General features: G+C 51.4%; 1 protein-coding gene across 1 annotated transcript in view; it reads left to right on the plus strand.

The window, feature by feature from the left end:
* LOC112238362 (polypeptide N-acetylgalactosaminyltransferase 16-like) overlaps positions 1–27,144 on the plus strand; it is a 119,390-nt gene that overhangs the window by 75,845 nt on the left and 16,401 nt on the right. Inside the window, exons 7-12 of the mRNA XM_042325086.1 lie at positions 421–508; positions 992–1,076; positions 10,375–10,478; positions 12,556–12,682; positions 13,720–13,812; positions 14,275–14,358. Coding sequence (XP_042181020.1) covers positions 421–508; positions 992–1,076; positions 10,375–10,478; positions 12,556–12,682; positions 13,720–13,812; positions 14,275–14,358 — 581 coding nt within the window. The remainder of the gene's footprint in view (positions 1–420; positions 509–991; positions 1,077–10,374; positions 10,479–12,555; positions 12,683–13,719; positions 13,813–14,274; positions 14,359–27,144) is intronic.

Raw genomic sequence — 27,144 nt, forward strand, 5'->3', positions numbered from 1 at the left:
TCAACGGAATGGCAACACATCTCCAGCACCATGCTGGTTCCCATGTGTGTGATACCGTTCCACCTACTTCGCTCCAGTCATTAACACGAGCCCGTTGCTTGGTGGCACCCTAGGGGAGGACAGGCTCGTGTTAATGACTGGAACGGAGTAGGTGGAACGGTATCGAACACGTGGTTTCCATGGTTCCCTCGTGTTTGATGCCATTCCGTTGACTCCGTTCCAGACATTACTATGAGCATGTTCTTCCCTAATTAAGGTGCCACCCAACCTCCTGTGGTAGAAACACTGTGTTTTCATGTAATTACTGTTGATGCTGGAGATGTGTGTGTGTGTGTGTGTGTGTGTGTGTGTGTGTGTGTGTGTGTGTGTGTGTGTGTGTGTGTGTGTGTGTGTGACCGTGCCTGTCTCTCCTCTCCCCAGGACCGTACCCGGGTGGTCAGCCCCATTATCGATGTCATCAGCCTGGATAACTTTGCCTACTTGGCAGCTTCAGCTGACTTGAGGGGAGGTCAGTAGGATTACTGTATGAGAACACACACACACTTATGCATGCACGCCCATACACACACACACACACACACTCGGTAGTTTTACTATCTTTGTGGGGACCAAACAATTGATTCCCATTCAACATCCTATTTTCCATAACCCCATACCCCTAAACCTAACCCCATACCCCTAAACCTAACCCCATACCCCTAAACCTAACCCCATACCCCTAAACCTAACCCCATACCCCTAAACCTAACCCCATACCCTTAAACCTAACCCCATACCCTTAAACCTAACCCCATACCCCTAAACCTAACCCCATACCCCTAAACCTAACCCCATACCCCTAAACCTAACCCCATACCCCTAAGCCTAACCCCATACCCTTAAACCCAAACCCTTAACCCAAATTCTAACCCTAATTGTAACCCTAAACTGAAGCCTAAACTGTCCATTTTCCTTGTGGGAATGCTCCCCCCCCTCCCTCTCTGTCTCTCAGGGTTTGACTGGAGTTTACACTTTAAATGGGAGCAGATTCCCATCGAACAGAAGATGTCCAGGAATGACCCCACCCTGCCTATCAGGTAGATAGTTATGTTGATGTGGTCCCCACCCTGCCTATCAGGTAGATAGTTATGTTGTTGTGAACCCCACCCTGCCTATCAGGTAGCTAGCTATGTTGTTGTGAACCCCACCCTGCCTATCAGGTAGCTAGCTATGTTGTTGTGAACCCCACCCTGCCTATCAGGTAGATAGTTATGTTGATGTGAACCCCACCCTGCCTATCAGGTAGATAGTTATGTTGATGTGAACCCCACCCTGCCTATCAGGTAGCTAGCTATGTTGTTGTGAACCCCACCCTGCCTATCAGGTAGCTAGCTATGTTGTTGTGAACCCCACCCTGCCTATCAGGTAGCTAGCTATGTTGTTGTGAACCCCACCATGCCTATCAGGTAGATAGTTATGTTGATGTGGTCCCCACCCTGCCTATCAGGTAGCTACAGTAGTTATGTTGTTGTGGTCCCCACACTGCCTATCAGGTAGGTAGATAGTTATGTTGATGTGGTCCCCACACTGCCTATCAGGTAGATAGTTATGTTGATGTGGTCCCCACACTGCCTTTCAGGTAGCTACAGTAGTTATGTTGATGTGGTCCCCACACTGCCTATCAGGTAGCTACAGTAGTTATGTTGATGTGGTCCCCACACTGCCTATCAGGTAGCTACAGTAGTTATGTTGATGTGGTCTCCACCCTGCCTATCAGGTAGATAGTTATGTTGATGTGGTCCCCACACTGCCTATCAGGTAGATAGTTATGTTGATGTGGTCCCCACACTGCCTATCAGGTAGATAGTTATGTTGATGTGGTCCCCACACTGCCTTTCAGGTAGCTACAGTAGTTATGTTGATGTGGTCCCCACACTGCCTATCAGGTAGCTACAGTAGTTATGTTGATGTGGTCTCCACACTGCCTATCAGATAGCTACAGTAGTTATGTTGATGTGGTCTCCACCCTGCCTATCAGGTAGATAGTTATGTTGATGTGGTCTCCACACTGCCTATCAGGTAGATAGTTATGTTGATGTGGTCCCCACACTGCCTGTCAGGTAGCTACAGTAGTTATGTTGATGTGGTCTCCACACTGCCTATCAGGTAGCTACAGTAGTTATGTTGATGTGGTCCCCACACTGCCTATCAGGTAGATAGTTATGTTGATGTGGTCCCCACACTGCCTGTCAGGTAGCTACAGTAGTTATGTTGATGTGGTCTCCACACTGCCTATCAGATAGCTACAGTAGTTATGTTGATGTGGTCCCCACACTGCCTATCAGGTAGATAGTTATGTTGATGTGGTCTCCACCCTGCCTATCAGGTAGATAGTTATGTTGATGTGGTCTCCACACTGCCTATCAGGTAGCTAAAGTAGTTATGTTGATGTTGTCCCCACACTGCCTATCAGGTAGATAGTTATGTTGATGTTGTCTCCACCCTGCCTATCAGGTAGCTACAGTAGTTATGTTGATGTGGTCTCCACACTGCCTATCAGGTAGCTAAAGTAGTTATGTTGATGTTGTCCCCACACTGCCTATCAGGTAGCTACAGTAGTTATGTTGTTGTGGTCCCCACACTGCCTATCAGGTAGGTAGATAGTTATGTTGATGTGGTCCCCACACTGCCTATCAGGTAGATAGTTATGTTGATGTGGTCCCCACACTGCCTATCAGGTAGCTACAGTAGTTATGTTGATGTGGTCCCCACACTGCCTATCAGGTAGATAGTTATGTTGATGTGGTCTCCACCCTGCCTATCAGGTAGATAGTTATGTTGATGTGGTCCCCACACTGCCTATCAGGTAGATAGTTATGTTGATGTGGTCCCCACACTGCCTATCAGGTAGATAGTTATGTTGATGTGGTCCCCACACTGCCTTTCAGGTAGCTACAGTAGTTATGTTGATGTGGTCCCCACACTGCCTATCAGGTAGCTACAGTAGTTATGTTGATGTGGTCTCCACACTGCCTAACAGGTAGCTACAGTAGTTATGTTGATGTGGTCTCCACACTGCCTATCAGGTAGCTAGAGTAGTTATGTTGATGTGGTCCCCACACTGCCTATCAGGTAGATAGTTATGTTGATGTGGTCCCCACACTGCCTGTCAGGTAGCTACAGTAGTTATGTTGATGTGGTCTCCACACTGCCTATCAGGTAGCTACAGTAGTTATGTTGATGTGGTCCCGACACTGCCTATCAGGTAGATAGTTATGTTGATGTGGTCCCCACACTGCCTGTCAGGTAGCTACAGTAGTTATGTTGATGTGGTCTCCACACTGCCTATCAGATAGCTACAGTAGTTATGTTGATGTGGTCCCCACACTGCCTATCAGGTAGATAGTTATGTTGATGTGGTCTCCACCCTGCCTATCAGGTAGATAGTTATGTTGATGTGGTCTCCACACTGCCTATCAGGTAGATAGTTATGTTGATGTGGTCCCCACCCTGCCTGTCAGGTAGCTACAGTAGTTATGTTGATGTGGTCTCCACACTGCCTATCAGGTAGCTACAGTAGTTATGTTGATGTGGTCCCCACACTGCCTATCAGGTAGATAGTTATGTTGATGTGGTCCCCACACTGCCTGTCAGGTAGCTACAGTAGTTATGTTGATGTGGTCTCCACTCTGCCTATCAGGTAGCTACAGTAGTTATGTTGATGTGGTCCCCACACTGCCTATCAGGTAGCTAGTTATGTTGATGTGGTCCCCACACTGCCTATCAGGTAGCTAGTTATGTTGTTGTGGTCTCCACACTGCATATCAGGTAGCTAGTTATGTTGATGTAGTCTCCACACTGCATATCAGGTAGCTAGTTATGTTGATGTAGTCTCCACACTGCCTATCAGGTAACTAGTTATGTTGATGTGGTCTCCACACTGCCTATCAGGTAGCTAGTTATGTTGATGTGGTCTCCACACTGCCTATCAGGTAGCTAGTTATGTTGATGTGGTCTCCACACTGCCTATCAGGTAGCTACAGTAGTTATGTTGATGTAGTCTCCACACTGCCTATCAGGTAACTAGTTATGTTGATGTGGTCTCCACACTGCCTATCAGGTAGCTAGTTATGTTGATGTGGTCCCCACACTGCCTATCAGGTAGCTACAGTAGTTATGTTGATGTGGACCCCACACTGCCTATCAGGTAGCTACAGTAGTTATGTTGATGTGGTCTCCACACTGCCTAACAGGTAGCTACAGTAGTTATGTTGATGTGGTCTCCACACTGCCTATCAGGTAGCTAGAGTAGTTATGTTGATGTGGTCCCCACACTGCCTATCAGGTAGATAGTTATGTTGATGTGGTCCCCACACTGCCTATCAGGTAGATAGTTATGTTGATGTGGTCCCCACACTGCCTATCAGGTAGCTACAGTAGTTATGTTGATGTGGTCCCCACACTGCCTATAAGATAGCTACAGTAGTTATGTTGATGTGGTCCCCACACTGCCTATCAGGTAGATAGTTATGTTGATGTGGTCTCCACCCTGCCTATCAGGTAGATAGTTATGTTGATGTGGTCTCCACACTGCCTATCAGGTAGATAGTTATGTTGATGTGGTACCCACACTGCCTATCAGGTAGCTACAGTAGTTATGTTGTTGTGGTCCCCACACTGCCTATCAGGTAGCTACAGTAGTTATGTTGATGTGGTCTCCACACTGCCTATAAGATAGCTACAGTAGTTATGTTGATGTGGTCCCCACACTGCCTATCAGGTAGATAGTTATGTTGATGTGGTCTCCACCCTGCCTATCAGGTAGATAGTTATGTTGATGTGGTCTCCACACTGCCTATCAGGTAGATAGTTATGTTGATGTGCTCCCCACACTGCCTGTCAGGTAGCTACAGTAGTTATGTTGATGTGGTCTCCACACTGCCTATCAGGTAGCTACAGTAGTTATGTTGATGTGGTCCCCACACTGCCTATCAGGTAGATAGTTATGTTGATGTGGTCCCCACACTGCCTGTCAGGTAGCTACAGTAGTTATGTTGATGTGGTCTCCACACTGCCTATCAGACAGCTACAGTAGTTATGTTGATGTGGTCCCCACACTGCCTATCAGGTAGATAGTTATGTTGATGTGGTCTCCACCCTGCCTATCAGGTAGATAGTTATGTTGATGTGGTCTCCACACTGCCTATCAGGTAGATAGTTATGTTGATGTGGTCCCCACACTGCCTGTCAGGTAGCTACAGTAGTTATGTTGATGTGGTCTCCACACTGCCTATCAGGTAGCTACAGTAGTTATGTTGATGTGGTCCCCACACTGCCTATCAGGTAGCTAGTTATGTTGATGTGGTCCCCACACTGCCTATCAGGTAGCTAGTTATGTTGTTGTGGTCTCCACACTGCCTATCAGGTAGCTAGTTATGTTGATGTAGTCTCCACACTGCCTATCAGGTAACTAGTTATGTTGATGTGGTCTCCACACTGCCTATCAGGTAGCTAGTTATGTTGATGTGGTCACCACACTGCCTATCAGGTAGCTACAGTAGTTATGTTGATGTGGTCTCCACACTGCCTATCAGGTAGATAGTTATGTTGATGTGGTCTCCACACTGCCTATCAGGTAGCTAGTTATGTTGATGTGGTCTCCACACTGCCTATCAGGTAGCTAGTTATGTTGATGTGGTCCCCACACTGCCTATCAGGTAGCTACAGTAGTTATGTTGATGTGGACCCCACACTGCCTATCAGGTAGCTACAGTAGTTATGTTGATGTGGTCTCCACACTGCCTATCAGGTAGCTACAGTAGTTATGTTGATGTGGTCTCCACACTGCCTATCAGGTAGCTACAGTAGTTATGTTGATGTGGTCTCCACACTGCCTATCAGGTAGCTACAGTAGTTATGTTGATGTGGTCCCCACACTGCCTATCAGGTAGATAGTTATGTTGAAGTGGTCCCCACACTGCCTATCAGGTAGCTACAGTAGTTATGTTGTTGTGGTCTCCACCCTGCCTATCAGGTAGCTACAGTAGTTATGTTGATGTGGTCTCCACCCTGCCTATCAGGTAGCTACAGTAGTTATGTTGATGTGGTCTCCACCCTGCCTATCAGGTAGATAGTTATGTTGATGTTGTCTCCATACTGCTTATCAGTTAGCTACAGTAGTTATGTTGATGTGGTCTCCACACTGCCTATCAGGTAGCTAAAGTAGTTATGTTGATGTTGTCCCCACACTGCCTATCAGGTAGATAGTTATGTTGATGTTGTCTCCACCCTGCCTATCAGGTAGCTACAGTAGTTATGTTGATGTGGTCTCCACACTGCCTATCAGGTAGCTAAAGTAGTTATGTTGATGTTGTCCCCACACTGCCTATCAGGTAGATAGTTATGTTGATGTTGTCCCCACACTGCCTATCAGGTAGATAGTTATGTTGTTGTGGTCTCCACACTGCCTATCGGGTAGCTCCAATAGTTATGTTGATGTGGTCTCCACACTGCCTATCAGGTAGATAGTTATGTTGATGTGGTCTCCACATTGCCTATCAGGTAGATAGTTATGTTGATGTGGACCCCACACTGCCTATCAGGTAGCTACAGTAGTTATGTTGTTGTGGTCCCCACACTGCCTATCAGGTAGATAGGCAGTGTGGAGACCACATCAACATAACTATCAGGTAGCTACAGTAGTTATGTTGATGTGGTCTCCACACTGCCTATCAGGTAGCTACAGTAGTTATGTTGATGTGGTCCCCACACTGCCTATCAGGTAGATAGTTATGTTGATGTGGTCCCCACACTGCCTATCAGGTAGCTACAGTAGTTATGTTGATGTGGACCCCACACTGCCTATCAGGTAGCTACAGTAGTTATGTTGATGTGGTCTCCACACTGCCTATCAGGTAGCTACAGTAGTTATGTTGATGTGGTCTCCACACTGCCTATCAGGTAGCTACAGTAGTTATGTTGATGTGGTCCCCACACTGCCTATCAGGTAGATAGTTATGTTGATGTGGTCCCCACACTGCCTATCAGGTAGATAGTTATGTTGATGTGGTCCCCACACTGCCTATCAGGTAGCTACAGTAGTTATGTTGATGTGGTCCCCACACTGCCTATCAGGTAGCTACAGTAGTTATGTTGATGTGGTCTCCACACTGCCTATAAGATAGCTACAGTAGTTATGTTGATGTGGTCCCCACACTGCCTATCAGGTAGATAGTTATGTTGATGTGGTCTCCACCCTGCCTATCAGGTAGATAGTTATGTTGATGTGGTCTCCACACTGCCTATCAGGTAGATAGTTATGTTGATGTGGTCCCCACACTGCCTGTCAGGTAGCTACAGTAGTTATGTTGATGTGGTCTCCACACTGCCTATCAGGTAGCTACAGTAGTTATGTTGATGTGGTCCCCACACTGCCTATCAGGTAGATAGTTATGTTGATGTGGTCCCCACACTGCCTATCAGGTAGCTACAGTAGTTATGTTGTTGTGGTCTCCACCCTGCCTATCAGGTAGCTACAGTAGTTATGTTGATGTGGTCTCCACCCTGCCTATCAGGTAGCTACAGTAGTTATGTTGATGTGGTCTCCACCCTGCCTATCAGGTAGATAGTTATTTTGATGTGGTCTCCACCCTGCCTATCAGGTAGATAGTTATTTTGATGTTGTCCCCACACTGCCTATCAGGTAGATAGTTATGTTGATGTTGTCTCCATACTGCTTATCAGTTAGCTACAGTAGTTATGTTGATGTGGTCTCCACACTGCCTATCAGGTAGCTAAAGTAGTTATGTTGATGTTGTCCCCACACTGCCTATCATGTAGATAGTTATGTTGATGTTGTCTCCACCCTGCCTATCAGGTAGCTACAGTAGTTATGTTGATGTGGTCTCCACACTGCCTATCAGGTAGCTAAAGTAGTTATGTTGATGTTGTCCCCACACTGCCTATCAGGTAGATAGTTATGTTGATGTTGTCCCCACACTGCCTATCAGGTAGATAGTTATGTTGTTGTGGTCTCCACACTGCCTATCGGGTAGCTCCAATAGTTATGTTGATGTGGTCTCCACACTGCCTATCAGGTAGATAGTTATGTTGATGTGGTCTCCACATTGCCTATCAGGTAGATAGTTATGTTGATGTGGACCCCACACTGCCTATCAGGTAGCTACAGTAGTTATGTTGTTGTGGTCCCCACACTGACCATCAGGTAGATAGTTATGTTGATGTGGTCTCCACACTGCCTATCAGGTAGCTACAGTAGTTATATTGTTGTGGTCTCCATACTGCTTATCAGGTAGCTACAGTAGTTATATTGATGTGGTCCCCACACTGCCTATCAGGTAGCTACAGTAGTTATATTGTTGTGGTCTCCATACTGCTTATCAGGTAGCTACAGTAGTTATATTGATGTGGTCTCCACACTGCCTATCAGGTAGCTACAGTAGTTATGTTGATGTGGTCCCCACACTGCCTATCAGGTAGCTAGTTATGTTGTTGTGGTCTCCACACTGCCTATCAGGTAGCTAGTTATGTTGTTGTGGTCTCCACACTGCCTATCAGGTAGCTAGTTATGTTGTTGTGGTCTCCACACTGCCTATCAGGTAGATAGTTATGTTGTTGTGGTCTCCACACTGCCTATCGGGTAGCTCCAATAGTTATGTTGATGTGGTCTCCACACTGCCTATCAGGTAGATAGTTATGTTGATGTGGTCTCCACATTGCCTATCAGGTAGATAGTTATGTTGATGTGGACCCCACACTGCCTATCAGGTAGCTACAGTAGTTATGTTGTTGTGGTCCCCACACTGACCATCAGGTAGATAGTTATGTTGATGTGGTCTCCACACTGCCTATCAGGTAGCTACAGTAGTTATATTGTTGTGGTCTCCATACTGCTTATCAGGTAGCTACAGTAGTTATATTGATGTGGTCCCCACACTGCCTATCAGGTAGCTACAGTAGTTATATTGTTGTGGTCTCCATACTGCTTATCAGGTAGCTACAGTAGTTATATTGATGTGGTCTCCACACTGCCTATCAGGTAGCTACAGTAGTTATGTTGATGTGGTCCCCACACTGCCTATCAGGTAGCTAGTTATGTTGTTGTGGTCTCCACACTGCCTATCAGGTAGCTAGTTATGTTGTTGTGGTCTCCACACTGCCTATCAGGTAGCTAGTTATGTTGTTGTGGTCTCCACACTGCCTATCAGGTAGCTAGTTATGTTGTTGTGGTCTCCACACTGCCTATCAGGTAGATAGTTATGTTGTTGTGGTCTCCACACAAATGTTGTAGAATGTTTGCTGATAAAAAACATCACGAATAGACAAGAGTAAAGATGACATTCCTTAGTCCGCCATGTTAGTTCTGCCTCTGAGCCTACCTCCAGTCTCCTCCTGTGTGTATCAATCTGTCCTCTGTGTGTATCAGACAGTCTGTCCTCTGTGTGTATCAGACAATCTGTCCTCTGTGTGTATCAGACAGTCTGTCCTGCTGAACCTACCTCCAGTCTCCTCTGTGTGTATCAGGCAGTCTGTCCTGCTGAACCTACCTCCAGTCTCCTCCTGTGTGTATCAGACAGTCTGTCCTCTGTGTGTATCAGGCAGTCTGTCCTCTGTGTGTATCAGACAGTCTGTCCTCTGTGTGTATCAGACAGTCTGTCCTCTGTGTGTATCAGGCAGTCTGTCCTCTGTGTGTATCAGACAGTCTGTCCTCTGTGTGTATCAGACAGTCTGTCCTCTGTGTGTATCAGACAATCTGTCCTCTGTGTGTATCAGACAGTCTGTCCTCTGTGTGTATCAGACAGTCTGTCCTGCTGAACCTACCTCCAGTCTCCTCTGTGTGTATCAGACAGTCTGTCCTCTGTGTGTATCAGACAGTCTGTCCTCTGTGTGTATCAGACAATCTGTCCTCTGTGTGTATCAGACAGTCTGTCCTCTGTGTGTATCAGGCAGTCTGTCCTCTGTGTGTATCAGACAGTCTGTCCTCTGTCCTCTGTGTGTATCAGACAGTCTGTCCTCTGTCCTCCTGTGTGTATCAGGCAGTCTGTCCTCTGTGTGTATCAGGCAGTCTGTCATCCTGTGTGCATCAGACAGTCTGTCCTCCTGTGTGTATCAGACAGTCTGTCCTCCTGTGTGTATCAGACAGTCTGTCCTCCTGTGTGTATCAAACAGTCTGTCCTCCTGTGTGTATCAGACAGTCTGTCCTCCTGTGTGTATCAGACAGTCAGTCCTCCTGTGTGTATCAGACAGTCTGGCCTCCTGTGTGTATCAGACAGTCTGTCCTCTGTGTGTATCAGGCAGTCTGTCCTCTGTGTGTATCAGACAGTCAGTCCTCCTGTGTGTGTCAGGCAGTCTGTCCTCCTGTGTTCTCTGCTACAGAACTCCAGTGATTGCAGGAGGGATCTTTGTGATGGACAAGAGCTGGTTCAACCACCTGGGGCAGTACGACACTCACATGGACATCTGGGGAGGAGAGAACTTTGGTGAGATCACTGGGGGGAGGGGAGGGGGGAGAGAACTTTGGTGAGATCACTGGGGGGAGGGGAGGGGAAGGGAGAACTTTGGTGAGATCACTGGGGGAGATGGGAGGGGGAGGAGAGAACTTTGGTGAGATCACTGGGGGGAGGGGAGGGGAGGAGAGAACTTTGGTGAGATCACTGGGGGGGATGTGTGTTCGTGTGCATGCGTGAGTTTGACTGTTTAATTCACTGAGACCGTTTCTGTCCTGTCTGATTGGATAAACCAAAGATATCTGGAGAGAAGGACATAATGTAATAATAATGTAATAATAATGTAATGTCCAGACAGACAGACAGACCAGACCAGACCGGTATATATCATGTTACAGTAGGACCTCAGAGATACCAACACATTGACTATGTAACAGACCTGGGTTTTGACAAATTACTTTGAATACAGATGTGGGATCTTTATTTGACCAGAATAGAAAACCCATCCATCTGGCACTTTCATCGAAAGCTTAGTATTTCAACCCACACATACATACTCTCTCTCTCTCTCTCTCTCTCTCTCACTCTCTCTGTCTCTCTCACACTCACTCATTCACTCTCACTCTCTCTGTCTCTCTCTCTCTCTCTCACTCACTCACTCACTCACTCACTCACTCACTCACTCACTCACTCACTCACTTACCCACTCACTTACTCACTCACTCACCCACTCACTCTCCTCCAATACCTATTTCATAACTTCTGGCACACACCATCTGGCCCATTACCCTGACTGACATATGGCTTAGATAGGATCTCAACATTAACCTGACTGACATATGGCTTAGATAGGATCTCAACATTAACCTGACTGACATATGGCTTAGATAGGATCTCAACATTAACCTGACTGACATATGGCTTAGATAGGATCTCAACATTAACCTGACTGACATATGGCTTAGATAGGTAGTAGACAGCAGACCATTAAAACACTATCGCCACCTACTGAATATAACTGACTGATGATTGGTGTGACTGGACCAGCTGGTGATTGATGATGTGATTGGACCAGCTGGTGATTGATGATGTGACTGGACCAGCTGGTGATTGATGATTGGTGTGACTGGACCAGCTGGTTATTGATGACGTGACTGGACCAGCTGGTGACTGATGATGTGACTGGACCAGCTGGTGATTGATGACGTTACTGGACCAGCTGGTGAGTGATGACGTGATTGGACCAGCTGGTGATTGATGTGATTGGACCAGCTGGTGATTGATGATGTGACTGGACCAGCTGGTGATTGATGACGTTACTGGACCAGCTGGTGAGTGATGACGTGATTGGACCAGCTGGTGATTGATGACGTGATTGGACCAGCTGGTGATTGATGATGTGACTGGACCAGCTGGTGATTGATGATGTGATTGGACCAGCTGGTGATTGATGATGTGACTGGACCAGCGGGTGATTGATGATGTGACTGGACCAGCTGGTGATTGATGACGTGATTGGACCAGCTGGTGATTGATGACGTGATTGGACCAGCTGGTGATTGATGATGTGATTGGACCAGCTGGTGATTGATGATGTGACTGGACCAGCTGGTGATTGATGACGTGATTGGACCAGCTGGTGATTGATGATGTGACTGGACCAGCTGGTGATTGATGATGTGATTGGACCAGCTGGTGATTGATGATGTGACTGGACCAGCTGGTGATTGATGATGTGACTGGACCAGCTGGTGATTGATGACGTGATTGGACCAGCTGGTGATTGATGACGTGATTGGACCAGCTGGTGATTGATGATGTGACTGGACCAGCTGGTGATTGATAATGTGATTGGACCAGCTGGTGATTGATGATGTGACTGGACCAGCTGGTGATTGATGATGTGACTGGACCAGCTGGTGATTGATGATGTGATTGGACCAGCTGGTGATTGATTGACCTTATGTGTCTGCTGCAGTGTGCTCTGTAGCAGGTTAACTGGGATAATAAAGACCAGACTGTTTTGTGTGGATGTGTGTAGGTTTTAATCTCCCCTATATAAACAAGTCTATATTAACATATGACCTTAACTCATACATCTCTCTCTCAGAGCTGTCCTTCAGGGTGTGGATGTGTGGTGGGAGCCTGGAGATTCTGCCCTGCAGCAGGGTGGGTCACGTCTTCAGGAAGCGACATCCCTACGACTTCCCAGAAGGCAACGCTCTCACATACATCAAGTAAGTGAGCTTGGCTGGGTCGCTCTGATATCCATTCTACAGATGCACACACACAGACACACACTCTAGTCCTGCCTTTAAAAAAATAATAATAATATTCTCGGGAATCCTAGCCATTCCGAAAACATCTTTCCGGGGACCCCATTCCAAAAACATCTTTCCGGGGACCCCATTCCAAACGTCTTCTCGGGGACTCCATTCCAAAAACGTCTTCTCGGGGACCCCATTCCAAACGTCTTCTCGGGGACCCCATTCCAAACGTCTTCTCGGAGACTCCATTCCAAAACGTCTTCTCGGGGACTCCATTCCAAACGTCTTCTCGGGGACTCCATTCCAACGGTCTTCTCGGGGACCCCATTCCAAACGTCTTCTCGGGGACTCCATTCCAAAAACGTCTTCTCGGGGACTCCATTCCAACGGTCTTCTCGGGGACCCCATTCCAAACGTCTTCTCGGGGACTCCATTCCAAAACGTCTTCTCGGGGACTCCATTCCAAACGTCTTCTCGGGGACTCCATTCCAAACGTCTTCTCGGGGACTCCATTCCAAACGTCTTCTCGGGGACTCCATTCCAAACGTCTTCTCGGGGACTCCATTCCAAACGTCTTCTCGGGGACTCCATTCCAAACGTCTTCTCGGGGACTCCATTCCAAACGTCTTCCCGGGGACTCCATTCCAACTGTCTTCTCGGGGACTCCATTCCAACTGTCTTCTCGGGGACTCCATTCCAACTGTCTTCTCGGGGACTCCATTCCGAAAACGTCTTCTCGGGGACTCCATTCCAACTGGCTTCTCGGGGACCCTCCTCTCGGGGACATGTATTTGAACTATTCCAGAACTAGCATACCTGATTCAACTAGTCTACTAATCCTCAAACCCTTGGTGGATCAGGTGAGATAGTTCAGAGCTACGTCACAACTGAAATGTCTGGGGTCATGACAGAGAGGAAGGAACAGCGGAACTGTGTGATTATCCTACCCAACCGTGTGTGTGTGTGTGTGTGTGTGTGTGTGTGTGTGTGTGTGTGTGTGTGGTCAGGAACACGCGTCGGGCAGCGGAGGTGTGGATGGATGAGTATAAACAGTACTACTACTCAGCAAGGCCCTCAGCGCAGGGCAAGGCCTTCGGCAGGTTAGTAGTCCTCTCTGGTACCTTTTTAACACTATTCATATCTTTGCTGTTGGATGAAAACATTTCCAAAACAGAAACTTTTCAAGAAATGGAAAAACTGCCATATTTTTCTCTCCCCCCCTCTCTCCCCCTTCCCCCTCTCCCCTTTCCCCTCTCCCCTCCCCTCTCCCCTTCTCTCTCCCCTCCCCCTCTCCCCTTCTCTCTCCCTCCCCCTCTCCCTTCTCTCTCCCCTCCTCTTTCCCCCTTCCCCCTCCCCCTCTTCCCTTCCCCCACTCCCTCTCCCCTCTTCCCTTCCCCCTCTCCCCCTCTCCCCCTCTTCCCTTCCCCCTCTCCCTCTCCCCTCTTCCCTTCCCCCTCTCCCCCTCTCCCCCTCTTCCCTTCCCCTCTCCCTCTCCCCTCTCCCTTCCCCCTCTCCCCCTCTCCCCTCCCCTTCTCCCTCTCCATGCTCATTCCTTCCTGTAGCATTGCGGACCGGCTGACTCTACGACACAAGCTGAACTGCAAGTCTTTCCATTGGTATATGGAGAACGTTTACCCTGAGCTAAGGTGAGAGGAGAGTCTCTACCAGACAGGTGAGAGGGGAGAGGGGAGAGTCTCTACCAGACAGGGGAGAGGAGAGTCTCTACCAGACAGGTGAGAGGGGAGAGGGGAGAGGGGAGAGTCTCTACCAGACAGGTGAGAGGGGAGAGGGGAGAGTCTCTACCAGACAGGTGAGAGGAGAGTCTCTGCCAGACAGGTGAGAGGAGAGTCTCTACCAGACAGGTGAGAGGAGAGTCTCTACCAGACAGGTGAGAGGAGAGTCTCTACCAGACAGGTGAGAGGGGAGAGGGGAGAGTCTCTACCAGACAGGTGAGAGGGGAGAGGGGAGAGTCTCTACCAGACAGGTGAGAGGAGAGTCTCTACCAGACAGGTGAGAGGGGAGGGGAGAGTCTCTACCAGACAGGTGAGAGGGGAGAGGGAGAGTCTCTACCAGACAGGTGAGAGGGGAGAGGGGAGAGTCTCTACCAGACAGGTGAGAGGAGAGTCTCTACCAGACAGGTGAGAGGGGAGAGGGGAGAGTCTCTACCAGACAGGTGAGAGGGGAGAGGGGAGAGTCTCTACCAGACAGGTGAGAGGAGAGTCTCTACCAGACAGGTGAGAGGAGAGTCTCTACCAGACAGGTGAGAGGAGAGTCTCTGCCAGACAGGTGAGAGGAGAGTCTCTACCAGACAGGTGAGAGGAGAGTCTCTACCAGACAGGTGAGAGGAGAGTCTCTGCCAGACAGGTGAGAGGAGAGTCTCTACCAGACAGGTGAGAGGAGAGTCTCTACCAGACAGGTGAGAGGAGAGTCTCTACCAGACAGGTGAGAGGAGAGTCTCTACCAGACAGGTGAGAGGAGAGAGTCTCTACCAGACAGGTGAGAGGGGAGAGTGTCTACCAGACAGGTGAGAGGGGAGAGTGTCTACCAGACAGGTGAGAGGGGAGAGTGTCTACCAGACAGGTGAGAGGGGAGAGTGTCTACCAGACAGGTGAGAGGGGAGAGGGAGAGTCTCTACCAGACAGGTGAGAGGGGAGAGTCTCTACTGGCTAACCAGACAGGTGAGAGGGGAGAGTCTCTACCAGACAGGTGAGAGGGGAGAGTCTCTACTGGCTAACCAGACAGGTGAGAGGGGAGAGTCTCTACCAGACAGGTGAGAGGGAGAGGGGAGAGTCTCTACCAGACAGGTGAGAGGGGAGAGTCTCTACTGGCTAACCAGACAGGTGAGAGGGGAGAGTCTCTACCAGACAGGTGAGAGGGGAGGGTCTCTACCAGACAGGTGAGAGGGGAGAGTCTCTACCAGACAGGTGAGAGGGAGAGTCTCTACCAGACAGGTGAGAGGGGAGAGTCTCTACCAGACAGGTGAGAGGGGAGAGTCTCTACCAGACAGGTGAGAGGAGAGAGTCTCTACCAGACAGGTGAGAGGGGAGAGGAGAGTCTCTACCAGACAGGTGAGAGGGGAGAGGGGAGAGTCTCTACCAGACAGGTGAGAGGGGAGAGTCTCTACCAGACAGGTGAGAGGGGAGAGTCTCTACCAGACAGGTGAGAGGAGAGAGTCTCTACCAGACAGGTGAGAGGGGAGAGTCTCTACCAGACAGGTGAGAGGAGAGAGTGTCTACTGGCTAACCAGACAGGTGAGAGGAGAGAGTCTCTACTGGCTAACCAGACAGGTGAGAGGGGAGAGTCTCTACCAGACAGGTGAGAGGGGAGAGTCTCTACCAGACAGGGGAGAGGGAGAGTCTCTACCAGGCAGGTGAGAGGGGAGAGTCTCTACTGGCTAACCAGACAGGTGAGAGGGGAGAGTCTCTACTGGCTAACCAGACAGGTGAGAGGGAGAGTCTCTACAAGACAGGTGAGAGGGGAGAGTCTCTACCAGACAGGTGAGAGGAGAGAGTCTCTACTGGCTAACCAGACAGGTGAGAGAGTCTCTACCAGACAGGTGAGAGGGGAGAGTCTCTACCAGACAGGTGAGAGGAGAGAGTGTCTACTGGCTAACCAGACAGGTGAGAGGGGAGAGTCTCTACCAAACAGGTGAGAGGGGAGAGTCTCTACCAGACAGGTGAGAGGGGAGAGTCTCTACCAGGCAGGTGAGAGGGGAGAGTCTCTACTGGCTAACCAGACAGGTGAGAGGGAGAGTCTCTACTGGCTAACCAGACAGGTGAGAGGGGAGAGTCTCTACAAGACAGGTGAGAGGGGAGAGTCTCTACCAGACAGGTGAGAGGAGAGAGTCTCTACTGGCTAACCAGACAGGTGAGAGGGTCTCTACCAGACAGGTGAGAGGGGAGAGTCTCTACCAAACAGGTGAGAGGGGAGAGTCTCTACCAGACAGGTGAGAGGGGAGAGTCTCTACCAGACAGGTGAGAGGAGAGAGTCTCTACCAGACAGGTGAGAGGGGAGAGGGGAGAGTCTCTAACAGACAGGTGAGAGGAGAGAGTCTCTACCAGACAGGTGAGAGGGGAGGGTCTCTACCAGACAGGTGAGAGGAGAGAGTGTCTACTGGCTAACCAGACAGGTGAGAGGAGAGAGTCTCTACTGGCTAACCAGACAGGTGAGAGGGGAGAGTCTCTACCAGACAGGTGAGAGGAGAGAGTCTCTACTGGCTAACCAGACAGGTGAGAGGGGAGAGTCCCTACCAGACAGGTGAGAGGGGAGAGTCTCTACCAGACAGGTGAGAGGGGAGAGTCTCTACCAGACAGGTGAGAGGGGAGAGGGGAGAGTCTCTACCAGGCAGGTGAGAGGGGAGAGTCTCTACTGGCTAACCAGACAGGTGAGAGGGAGAGTCTCTACTGGCTAACCAGACAGGTGAGAGGGGAGAGTCTCTACAAGACAGGTGAGAGGGGAGAGTCTCTACCAGACAGGTGAGAGGAGAGAGTCTCTACTGGCTAACCAGACAGGTGAGAGGGTCTCTACCAGACAGGTGAGAGGGGAGAGTCTCTACCAAACAGGTGAGAGGGGAGAGTCTCTACCAGACAGGTGAGAGGGGAGAGTCTCTACCAGACAGGTGAGAGGGGAGAGTCTCTACCAGACAGGTGAGAGGAGAGAGTCTCTACCAGACAGGTGAGGGGAGAGGGGAGAGTCTCTACCAGACAGGTGAGAGGGGAGAGTCTCTACCAGACAGGTGAGAGGGGAGAGTCTCTACCAGACAGGTGAGAGGAGAGAGTCTCTACTGGCTAACCAGACAGGTGAGAGGGGAGAGTCTCTACCAGACAGGTGAGAGGGGAGAGTCTCTACCAGACAGGTGAGAGGGGAGAGTCTCTACCAGACAGGTGAGAGGGGAGAGTCTCTACCAGACAGGTGAGAGGGGAGAGTCTCTACTGGCTAACTAGACAGGTGAGAGATGGGAGAGTCTCTACCAGACAGGTGAGAGGGGAGAGTCTCTACCAGACAGGTGAGAGGGGAGAGTCTCTACCAGACAGGTGAGAGGGGAGAGTCTCTACCAGACAGGTGAGAGGGGAGAGTCTCTACCAGACAGGGGAGAGGGGAGAGTCTCTACCAGACAGGTGACAGGTGAGAGGGGAGAGTCCCTACTGGCTAACCAGACAGGTGAGAGGGGAGAGTCTCTTCTGGCTAACAAGACAGGTGAGAGGGGAGAGTCTCCACTGGCTAACCAGACAGGTGAGAGGGGAGAGTCTCTCCTGGCTAACCAGACAGGTTAGAGGGGAGAGTCTCTACTGGCTAACCAGACAGGTGAGAGGGGCGAGTCTCTACCAGACAGGTGAGAGGGGAGAGTCTCTACCAGACAGGTGAGAGGAGAGAGTCTCTACTGGCTAACCAGACAGGTGAGAGGGGAGAGTCTCTACCAGACAGGTGAGAGGGGAGAGTCTCTACCAGACAGGTGAGGGGAGAGTCTCTACCAGACAGGTGAGAGGGGAGAGGGGAGAGTCTCTACCAGGCAGGTGAGAGGGGAGAGTCTCTACTGGCTAACCAGACAGGTGAGAGGGAGCGTCTCTACTGGCTAACCAGACAGGTGAGAGGGGAGAGTCTCTACAAGACAGGTGAGAGGAGAGAGTCTCTACTGGCTAACCAGACAGGTGAGAGGGTCTCTACCAGACAGGTGAGAGGGGAGAGTCTCTACCAGACAGATGAGAGGGGAGAGTCTCTACCAGACAGGTGAGAGGAGAGAGTCTCTACCAGACAGGTGAGAGGGGAGGGGAGAGTCTCTACCAGACAGGTGAGAGGGGAGAGTCTCTACCAGACAGGTGAGAGGAGAGAGTCTCTACCAGACAGGTGAGAGGGGAGAGTCTCTACCAGACAGGTGAGAGGAGAGAGTGTCTACTGGCTAACCAGACAGGTTAGAGGAGAGAGTCTCTACTGGCTAACCAGACAGGTGAGAGGGGAGAGTCTCTACCAGACAGGTGAGGGGAGAGTCTCTACCAGACAGGTGAGAGGAGAGAGTCTCTACTGGCTAACCAGACAGGTGAGAGGGAGAGTCTCTACCAGACAGGTGAGAGGGGAGAGTCTCTACCAGACAGGTGAGAGGTGAGAGTCTCTACCAGACAGGTGAGAGGTGAGAGGGGAGAGTCTCTACCAGACAGGTGAGAAGGAGAGTCTCTACCAGACAGGTGAGTGGGGAGAGTCTCTACTGGCTAAACAGACAGGTGAGAGTCTCTACCAGACAGGTGGAGAGTCTCTACCAGACAGGTGAGAGGGAGAGTCTCTACCAGACAGGTGAGAGGGAGAGTCTCTACCAGACAGGTGAGAGGGAGAGTCTCTACCAGACAGGTGAGAGGGGAGAGTCTCTACCAGACTCTAACCAGACAGGTGAACCAGACAGGGAGGGGAGAGTCTCTACAGGTGAGTCTCTACCTCAGACAGGTGAGGGGAGAGTCTCTACCAGACAGGTGAGAGGAGAGAGTCTCTACCAGACAGGTGAGAGGGGAGAGTCTCTACCAGACAGGTGAGAGGGGAGAGTCTCTACCAGACAGGTGAGAGGAGAGAGTCTCTACTGGCTAACCAGACAGGTGAGAGGGAGAGTCTCTACCAGACAGGTGAGACAGGTGAGAGGGGAGAGTCTCTCTCTCTACCAGACAGGTGAGAGAGAGAGTCTCTACTGGCTAATCAGACAGGTGAGAGGGAGAGTCTCTCTACCAGACAGGTGAGTCTCTACCAGACAGGTGAGAGGAGAGAGTCTCTACTGGCTAACCAGACAGGTGAGAGGGGAGAGTCTCTACTGGCTAACCAGACAGGTGAGAGGGAGAGTCTCTACCAGACAGGTGAGAGGGGAGAGGGAGAGTCTCCACCAGACAGGTGAGAGGAGAGAGTCTCTACTGGCTAACCAGACAGGTGAGAGGGTCTCTACCAGACAGGTGAGAGGGGAGAGTCTCTACCAGACAGGTGAGAGGGGAGAGTCTCTACCAGACAGGTGAGAGGGGAGAGTCTCTACCAGACAGGTGAGAGATGGGAGAGTCTCTAACCAGACAGGTGAGAGGGGAGAGTCTCTACCAGACAGGTGAGAGGGAGAGTCTCTACCAGACAGGTGAGAGGAGAGTCTCTACCAGACAGGTGAGAGGGGAGAGTCTCTACCAGACAGGTGAGAGGGAGAGTCTCTACCAGACAGGTGAGAGGAGAGTCTCTACTGGCTAACGAGACAGGTGAGAGGGGAGAGTCTCTACCAGACAGGGGAGAGGGGAGAGTCTCTACCAGACAGGTGACAGGTGAGAGGGGAGAGTCCCTACTGGCTAAACAGACAGGTGAGAGGGGAGAGTCTCTTCTGGCTAACAAGACAGGTGAGAGGGGAGAGTCTCCACTGGCTAACCAGACAGGTGAGAGGGGAGAGTCTCTCCTAGCTAACTAGACAGGTTAGAGGGGAGAGTCTCTACTGGCTAACCAGACAGGTGAGAGGGGAGAGTCTCTACTGGCTAACCAGACAGGTTAGAGAGAGTCTACTGGCTAACCAGACAGGTGAGAGGGGAGAGTCTCTACTGACTAACCAGACAGATGAGAGGGGAGAGTCTCTACCAGACAGGTGAGAGGAGAGAGTCTCTACCAGACAGGTGAGAGGGTAGAGTCTCTACCAGACAGGTGACAGGTGAGAGGGGAGAGACTCTACCAGACAGGTGAGAGGGGAGAGTCTCTACCAGACAGGTGAGAGGAGAGAGTCTCTACCAGACAGGTGAGAGGAGAGAGTCTCTACCAGACAGTGAGAGGAGAGAGTCTCTACTGGCGAACCAGACAGGTGAGAGGTGAGAGTCTCTACCAGACAGGTGAAAGGAGAGAGTCTCTACTGGCTAACCAGACAGGTGAGAGGGGAGAGTCTCTACTGGCTAACCAGACAGGTGAGAGGGGAGAGTCTCTACTGGCTAACCAGACAGGTGAGAGGGGAGAGTCTCTACTGGCTAACCAGACAGATGAGTGGGGAGAGTCTCTACTGGCTAAACAGACAGGTGAGAGGGGAGAGTCTCTACCTGAGAGGGGAGAGTCTCTACCAGACAGGTGAGAGGAGAGAGTCTCTACCAGACAGGTGAGAGGGGAGAGTCTCTACCAGACAGGTGAGAGGAGAGAGTCTCTACTGGCTAACCAGACAGGTGAGAGGGGAGAGTCTCTACCAGACAGGTGAGAGGGGAGAGTCTCTGCCTGACAGGTGAGAGGGGAGAGTCTCTACCAGGCAGGTTAGAGGGGAGAGTCTCTACCAGACAGGTGAGAAGAGAGAGTCTCTACTGGCTAATCAGACAGGTGAGAGGGGAGAGTCTCTACCAGACAGGTGAGAGGAGAGAGTCTCTACCAGACAGGTGAGAGGGGAGAGTCTCTACCAGACAGGTGAGAGGAGAGAGTCTCTACTGGCTAACCAGACAGGTGAGAGGGGAGAGTCTCTACTGGCTAACCAGACAGGTGAGAGGGGAGAGTCTCTACCAGACAGGTGAGAGGGGAGGGGAGAGTCTCCACCAGACAGGTGAGAGGAGAGAGTCTCTACTGGCTAACCAGACAGGTGAGAGGGTCTCTACCAGACAGGTGAGAGGGGAGAGTCTCTACCAGACAGGTGAGAGGGGAGAGTCTCTACCAGACAGGTGAGAGGGGAGAGTCTCTACCAGACAGGTGAGAGGGGAGAGTCTCTACCAGACAGGTGAGAGGGGAGAGTCTCTACTGGCTAACTAGACAGGTGAGAGATGGGAGAGTCTCTACCAGACAGGTGAGAGGGGAGAGTCTCTACCAGACAGGTGAGAGGGGAGAGTCTCTACCAGACAGGTGAGAGGGGAGAGTCTCTACCAGACAGGTGAGAGGGGAGAGTCTCTACCAGACAGGTGAGAGGAGAGAGTCTCTACTGGCTAACGAGACAGGTGAGAGGGGAGAGTCTCTACCAGACAGGGGAGAGGGGAGAGTCTCTACCAGACAGGTGACAGGTGAGAGGGGAGAGTCCCTACTGGCTAAACAGACAGGTGAGAGGGGAGAGTCTCTTCTGGCTAACAAGACAGGTGAGAGGGGAGAGTCTCCACTGGCTAACCAGACAGGTGAGAGGGGAGAGTCTCTCCTGGCTAACCAGACAGGTTAGAGGGGAGAGTCTCTACTGGCTAACCAGACAGGTGAGAGGGGAGAGTCTCTACTGGCTAACCAGACAGGTTAGAGAGAGTCTACTGGCTAACCAGACAGGTGAGAGGGGAGAGTCTCTACTGACTAACCAGACAGATGAGAGGGGAGAGTCTCTACCAGACAGGTGAGAGGAGAGAGTCTCTACCAGACAGGTGACAGGTGAGAGGGGAGAGACTCTACCAGACAGGTGAGAGGAGAGAGTCTCTACAAGACAGGTGAGAGGAGAGAGTCTCTACCAGACAGGTGAGAGGAGAGAGTCTCTACCAGACAGGTGAGAGGAGAGAGTCTCTACCAGACAGTGAGAGGAGAGAGTCTCTACTGGCGAACCAGACAGGTGAGAGGTGAGAGTCTCTACCAGACAGGTGAAAGGAGAGAGTCTCTACTGGCTAACCAGACAGGTGAGAGGGGAGAGTCTCTACTGGCTAACCAGACAGGTGAGAGGGGAGAGTCTCTACTGGCTAACCAGACAGGTGAGAGGGGAGAGTCTCTACTGGCTAACCAGACAGATGAGAGGGGAGAGTCTCTACTGGCTGACCAGACAGGTGAGAGGGGAGAGTCTCTACCAGACAGGTGAGAGGAGAGAGTCTCTACCAGACAGGTGAGAGGGGAGAGTCTCTACCAGACAGGTGAGAGGAGAGAGTCTCTACTGGCTAACCAGACAGGTGAGAGGGAGAGTCTCCACCAGACAGGTGAGAGGAGAGAGTCTCTACTGGCTAACCAGACAGGTGAGAGGGTCTCTACCAGACAGGTGAGAGGGGAGAGTCTCTACCAGACAGGTGAGAGGGGAGAGTCTCTACCAGACAGGTGAGAGGGGAGAGTCTCTACCAGACAGGTGAGAGGGGAGAGTCTCTACTGGCTAACTAGACAGGTGAGAGGGGAGAGTCTCTCCCAGACAGGTGAGAGGGGAGAGTCTCTCCCAGACAGGTGAGAGGGGAGAGTCTCTACCAGACAGGTGAGAGGGGAGAGTCTCTACTGGCTAACCAGACAGGTGAGAGGGGAGAGTCTCTCCCAGACAGGTGAGAGGGGAGAGTCTCTCCCAGACAGGTGAGAGGGGAGAGTCTCTACCAGACAGGTGAGAGGAGAGAGTCTCTACCAGACAGGTGAGAGGGGAGAGTCTCTACCAGACAGGTGAGAGGAGAGAGTCTCTACTGGCTAACCAGACAGGTGAGAGGGGAGAGTCTCTACCAGACAGGTGAGAGGGGAGAGTCTCTGCCTGACAGGTGAGAGGGGAGAGGGGAGAGTCTCTACCAGGCAGGTTAGAGGGGAGAGTCTCTACCAGACAGGTGAGAAGAGAGAGTCTCTACTGGCTAACCAGACAGGTGAGAGGGGAGAGTCTCTACCAGACAGGTGAGAGGAGAGAGTCTCTACCAGACAGGTGAGAGGGGAGAGTCTCTACCAGACAGGTGAGAGGAGAGAGTCTCTACTGGCTAACCAGACAGGTGAGAGGGGAGAGTCTCTACTGGCTAACCAGACAGGTGAGAGGGGAGAGTATCCACCAGACAGGTGAGAGGAGAGAGTCTCTACTGGCTAACCAGACAGGTGAGAGGGTCTCTACCAGACAGGTGAGAGGGGAGAGTCTCTACCAGACAGGTGAGAGGGGAGAGTCTCTACCAGACAGGTGAGAGGGGAGAGTCTCTACCAGACAGGTGAGAGGGGAGAGTCTAAAACCAGACAGGTGAGAGGGGAGAGTCTCTACTGGCTAACTAGACAGGTGAGAGGGGAGAGTCTCTACCAGACAGGTGAGAGGGGAGAGTCTCTACCAGACAGGTGAGAGGGGAGAGTCTCTACCAGACAGGTGAGAGGGGAGAGTCTCTACCAGACAGGTGAGAGGGGAGAGTCTCTACCAGACAGGTGAGAGGGGAGAGTCTCTACCAGACAGGTGAGAGGGAGAGTCTCTACCAGACAGGTGAGAGGAGAGAGTCTCTACTGGCTAACCAGACAGGTGAGAGGGGAGAGTCTCTACCAGACAGGGGAGAGGGGAGAGTCTCTACTGGCTAACCAGACAGGTGAGAGGGGAGAGTCTCTACTGGCTAACCAGACAGGTGAGAGGGGAGAGTCTCTACCAGACAGGTGAGAGGGGAGAGTCTCTACCAGACAGGGGAGAGGGGAGAGTCTCTACCAGACAGGTGAAAGGAGAGAGTCTCTACTGGCTAACCAGACAGGTGAGAGGGGAGAGTCTCTACTGGCTAACCAGACAGGTGAGAGGGAGAGTCTCTACTGGCTAACCAGACAGGTTAGAGGGGAGAGTCTCTACTGGCTAACCAGACAGGTGAGAGGGGAGAGTCTCTACTGGCTAACCAGACAGGTGAGGGGAGAGTCTCTACTGGCTAACCAGACAGATGAGAGGGGAGAGTCTCTACTGGCTAACCAGACAGGTGAGAGGGGAGAGTCTCTACCAGACAGGTGAGAGGGGAGAGTCTCTACCAGACAGGTGAGAGGAGAGAGTCTCTACTGGCTAACCAGACAGGTGAGAGGGGAGAGTCTCCACCAGACAGGTGAGAGGAGAGAGTCTCTACTGGCTAACCAGACAGGTGAGAGGGTCTCTACCAGACAGGTGAGAGGGGAGAGTCTCTACCAGACAGGTGAGAGGAGAGAGTCTCTACTGGCTAACCAGACAGGTGAGAGGGGAGAGTCTCTACTGGCTAACCAGACAGGTGAGAGGGGAGAGTCTCTACCAGACAGGTGAGAGGGGAGAGTCTCTACCAGACAGGTGAGAGGGGAGAGGGGAGAGTCTCTACCAGACAGGTGAGAGGGGAGAGTCTCTACTGGCTAACCAGACAGGTGAGAGGGGAGAGTCTCTACCAGACAGGTGAGAGGGGAGAGTCTCTACCAGACAGGTGAGAGGAGAGAGTCTCTACCAGACAGGTGAGAGGGGAGAGTCTCTACCAGACAGGTGAGAGAGAGGGGAGAGTCTCTACCAGGCAGGTGAGAGGGGAGAGTCTCTACCAGACAGGTGAGAAGAGAGAGTCTCTACTGGCTAACCAGACAGGTGAGAGGGGAGAGTCTCTACCAGACAGGTGAGAGGGGAGAGTCTCTACCAGACAGGTGAGAGGGGAGAGTCTCTACCAGACAGGTGAGAGGGGAGAGTCTCTACCAGACAGGTGAGAGGGGAGAGTCTCTACCAGACAGGTGAGAGGGGAGAGTCTCTTCTGGCTAACAAGACAGGTGAGAGGGGAGAGTCTCTACTGGCTAACCAGACAGGTGAGAGGGGAGAGTCTCTACTGTCTAACCAGACAGGTGAGAGGGGAGAGTCTCTACTGGCTATCCAGACAGGTTAGAGAGAGTCTACTGGCTAACCAGACAGGTGAGAGGGGAGAGTCTCTACTGGCTAACCAGACAGGTGAGAGGGGAGAGTCTCTACCAGACAGGTGAGAGGAGAGAGTCTCTACCAGACAGGTGACAGGTGAGAGGAGAGTCTCTACCAGACAGGTGAGAGGGAGAGTCTCTACCAGACAGGTGAGAGGGGAGAGTCTCTACCAGACAGGTGAGAGGAGAGAGTCTCTACCAGACAGGTGAGAGGGAGAGTCTCTACCAGACAGGTGAGAGTCTCTACTGGCTAACCAGACAGGTGAGAGGGGAGAGTCTCTACCAGACAGGTGAGAGGAGAGAGTCTCTACTGGCTAACCAGACAGGTGAGAGGGAGAGTCTCTACCAGACAGGTGAGAGGGAGAGTCTCTACCAGACAGGTGAGAGAGGAGAGGGGAGAGTCTCTACCAGGCAGGTGAGAGGGGAGAGTCTCTACCAGACAGGTGAGAAGAGAGAGTCTCTACTGGCTAACCAGACAGGTGAGAGGGGATAGTCTCTACTGGCTAACCAGACAGGTGAGAGGGGAGAGTCTCTACTGGCTAACCAGACAGGTGAGAGGGGAGAGTCTCTACTGGCTAACCAGACAGGTTAGAGAGAGTCTACTGGCTAACCAGACAGGTGAGAGGGGAGAGTCTCTACTGGCTAACCAGACAGATGAGAGGAGAGTCTCTACTGGCTAACCAGACAGGTGAGAGGGGAGAGTCTCTACCAGACAGGCGAGAGGAGAGAGTCTCTACCAGACAGGTGAGAGGGGAGAGTCTCTACCAGACAGGTGACAGGTGAGAGGGGAGAGTCCCTACCAGACAGGTGAGAGGAGAGAGTCTCTACCAGACAGGTGAGAGGGGAGAGTCTCTACCAGACAGGTGAGAGGAGAGAGTCTCTACTGGCTAACCAGACAGGTGAGAGGGGAGAGTCTCTACCAGACAGGTGAGAGGAGAGAGTCTCTACTGGCTAACCAGACAGGGGAGAGTCTCTACCAGACAGGTGAGAGGGGAGAGTCTCTACCAGACAGGTGAGAGGGGAGAGTCTCTACCAGACAGGTGGGAGGGGAGAGTCTCGACCAGACAGGGGAGAGGGGAGAGTCTCTACCAGACAGGTGAGAGGGGAGAGTCACTACTGGCTAACCAGACAGGTGAGAGGAAAGAGTCTCTACTGGCTAACCAGACAGCTGAGAGGGGAGAGTCTCTACTGGCTAACCAGACAGGTGAGAGGGGAGAGTCTCTACCAGACAGGTGAGAGGGAAGAGTCTCTACCAGACAGGTGAGAGGGGAGAGGGGGAGTTTCTACCAGACAGGTGAGAGGGGAGAGTCTCTACTGGCTAACCAGACAGGTGAGAGGGGAGAGTCTCAACAGACAGGTGAGAGGGGAGAGTCTCTTCTGGCTAACAAGACAGGTGAGAGGGGAGAGTCTCTACTGGCTAACCAGACAGGTGAGAGGGGAGAGTCTCTACCAGACAGGTGAGAGGGGAGAGTCTCTACCAGACAGGTGAGAGGGAGAGTCTCTACCAGACAGGTGAGAGGGGAGAGTCTCTACCAGACAGGGGAGAGGGGAGAGTCTCAACCAGACAGGTGACAGGTGAGAGGGGAGAGTCCCTACTGGCTAACCAGACAGGTGAGAGGGGAGAGTCTCTTCTGGCTAACAAGACAGGTGAGAGGGGAGAGTCTCTACTGGCTAACCAGACAGGTGAGAGGGGAGAGTCTCTACTGGCTAACCAGACATGTTAGAGGGGAGAGTCTCTACTGGCTATCCAGACAGGTTAGACAGAGTCTACTGGCTAACCAGACAGGTGAGAGGGGAGAGTCTCTACTGGCTAACCAGACAGATGAGAGGGGAGAGTCTCTACTGGCTAACCAGACAGGTGAGAGGGAGAGTCTCTACTGGCTAACCAGACAGGTTAGAGGGGAGAGTCTACTGGCTAACCAGACAGGTTAGACAGAGTCTACTGGCTAACCAGACAGGTGAGAGGGGAGAGTCTCTACTGGCTA

This window comes from Oncorhynchus tshawytscha, linkage group LG08 (assembly GCF_018296145.1).
Source record: "Oncorhynchus tshawytscha isolate Ot180627B linkage group LG08, Otsh_v2.0, whole genome shotgun sequence".
Taxonomy (NCBI): domain Eukaryota; kingdom Metazoa; phylum Chordata; class Actinopteri; order Salmoniformes; family Salmonidae; genus Oncorhynchus; species Oncorhynchus tshawytscha.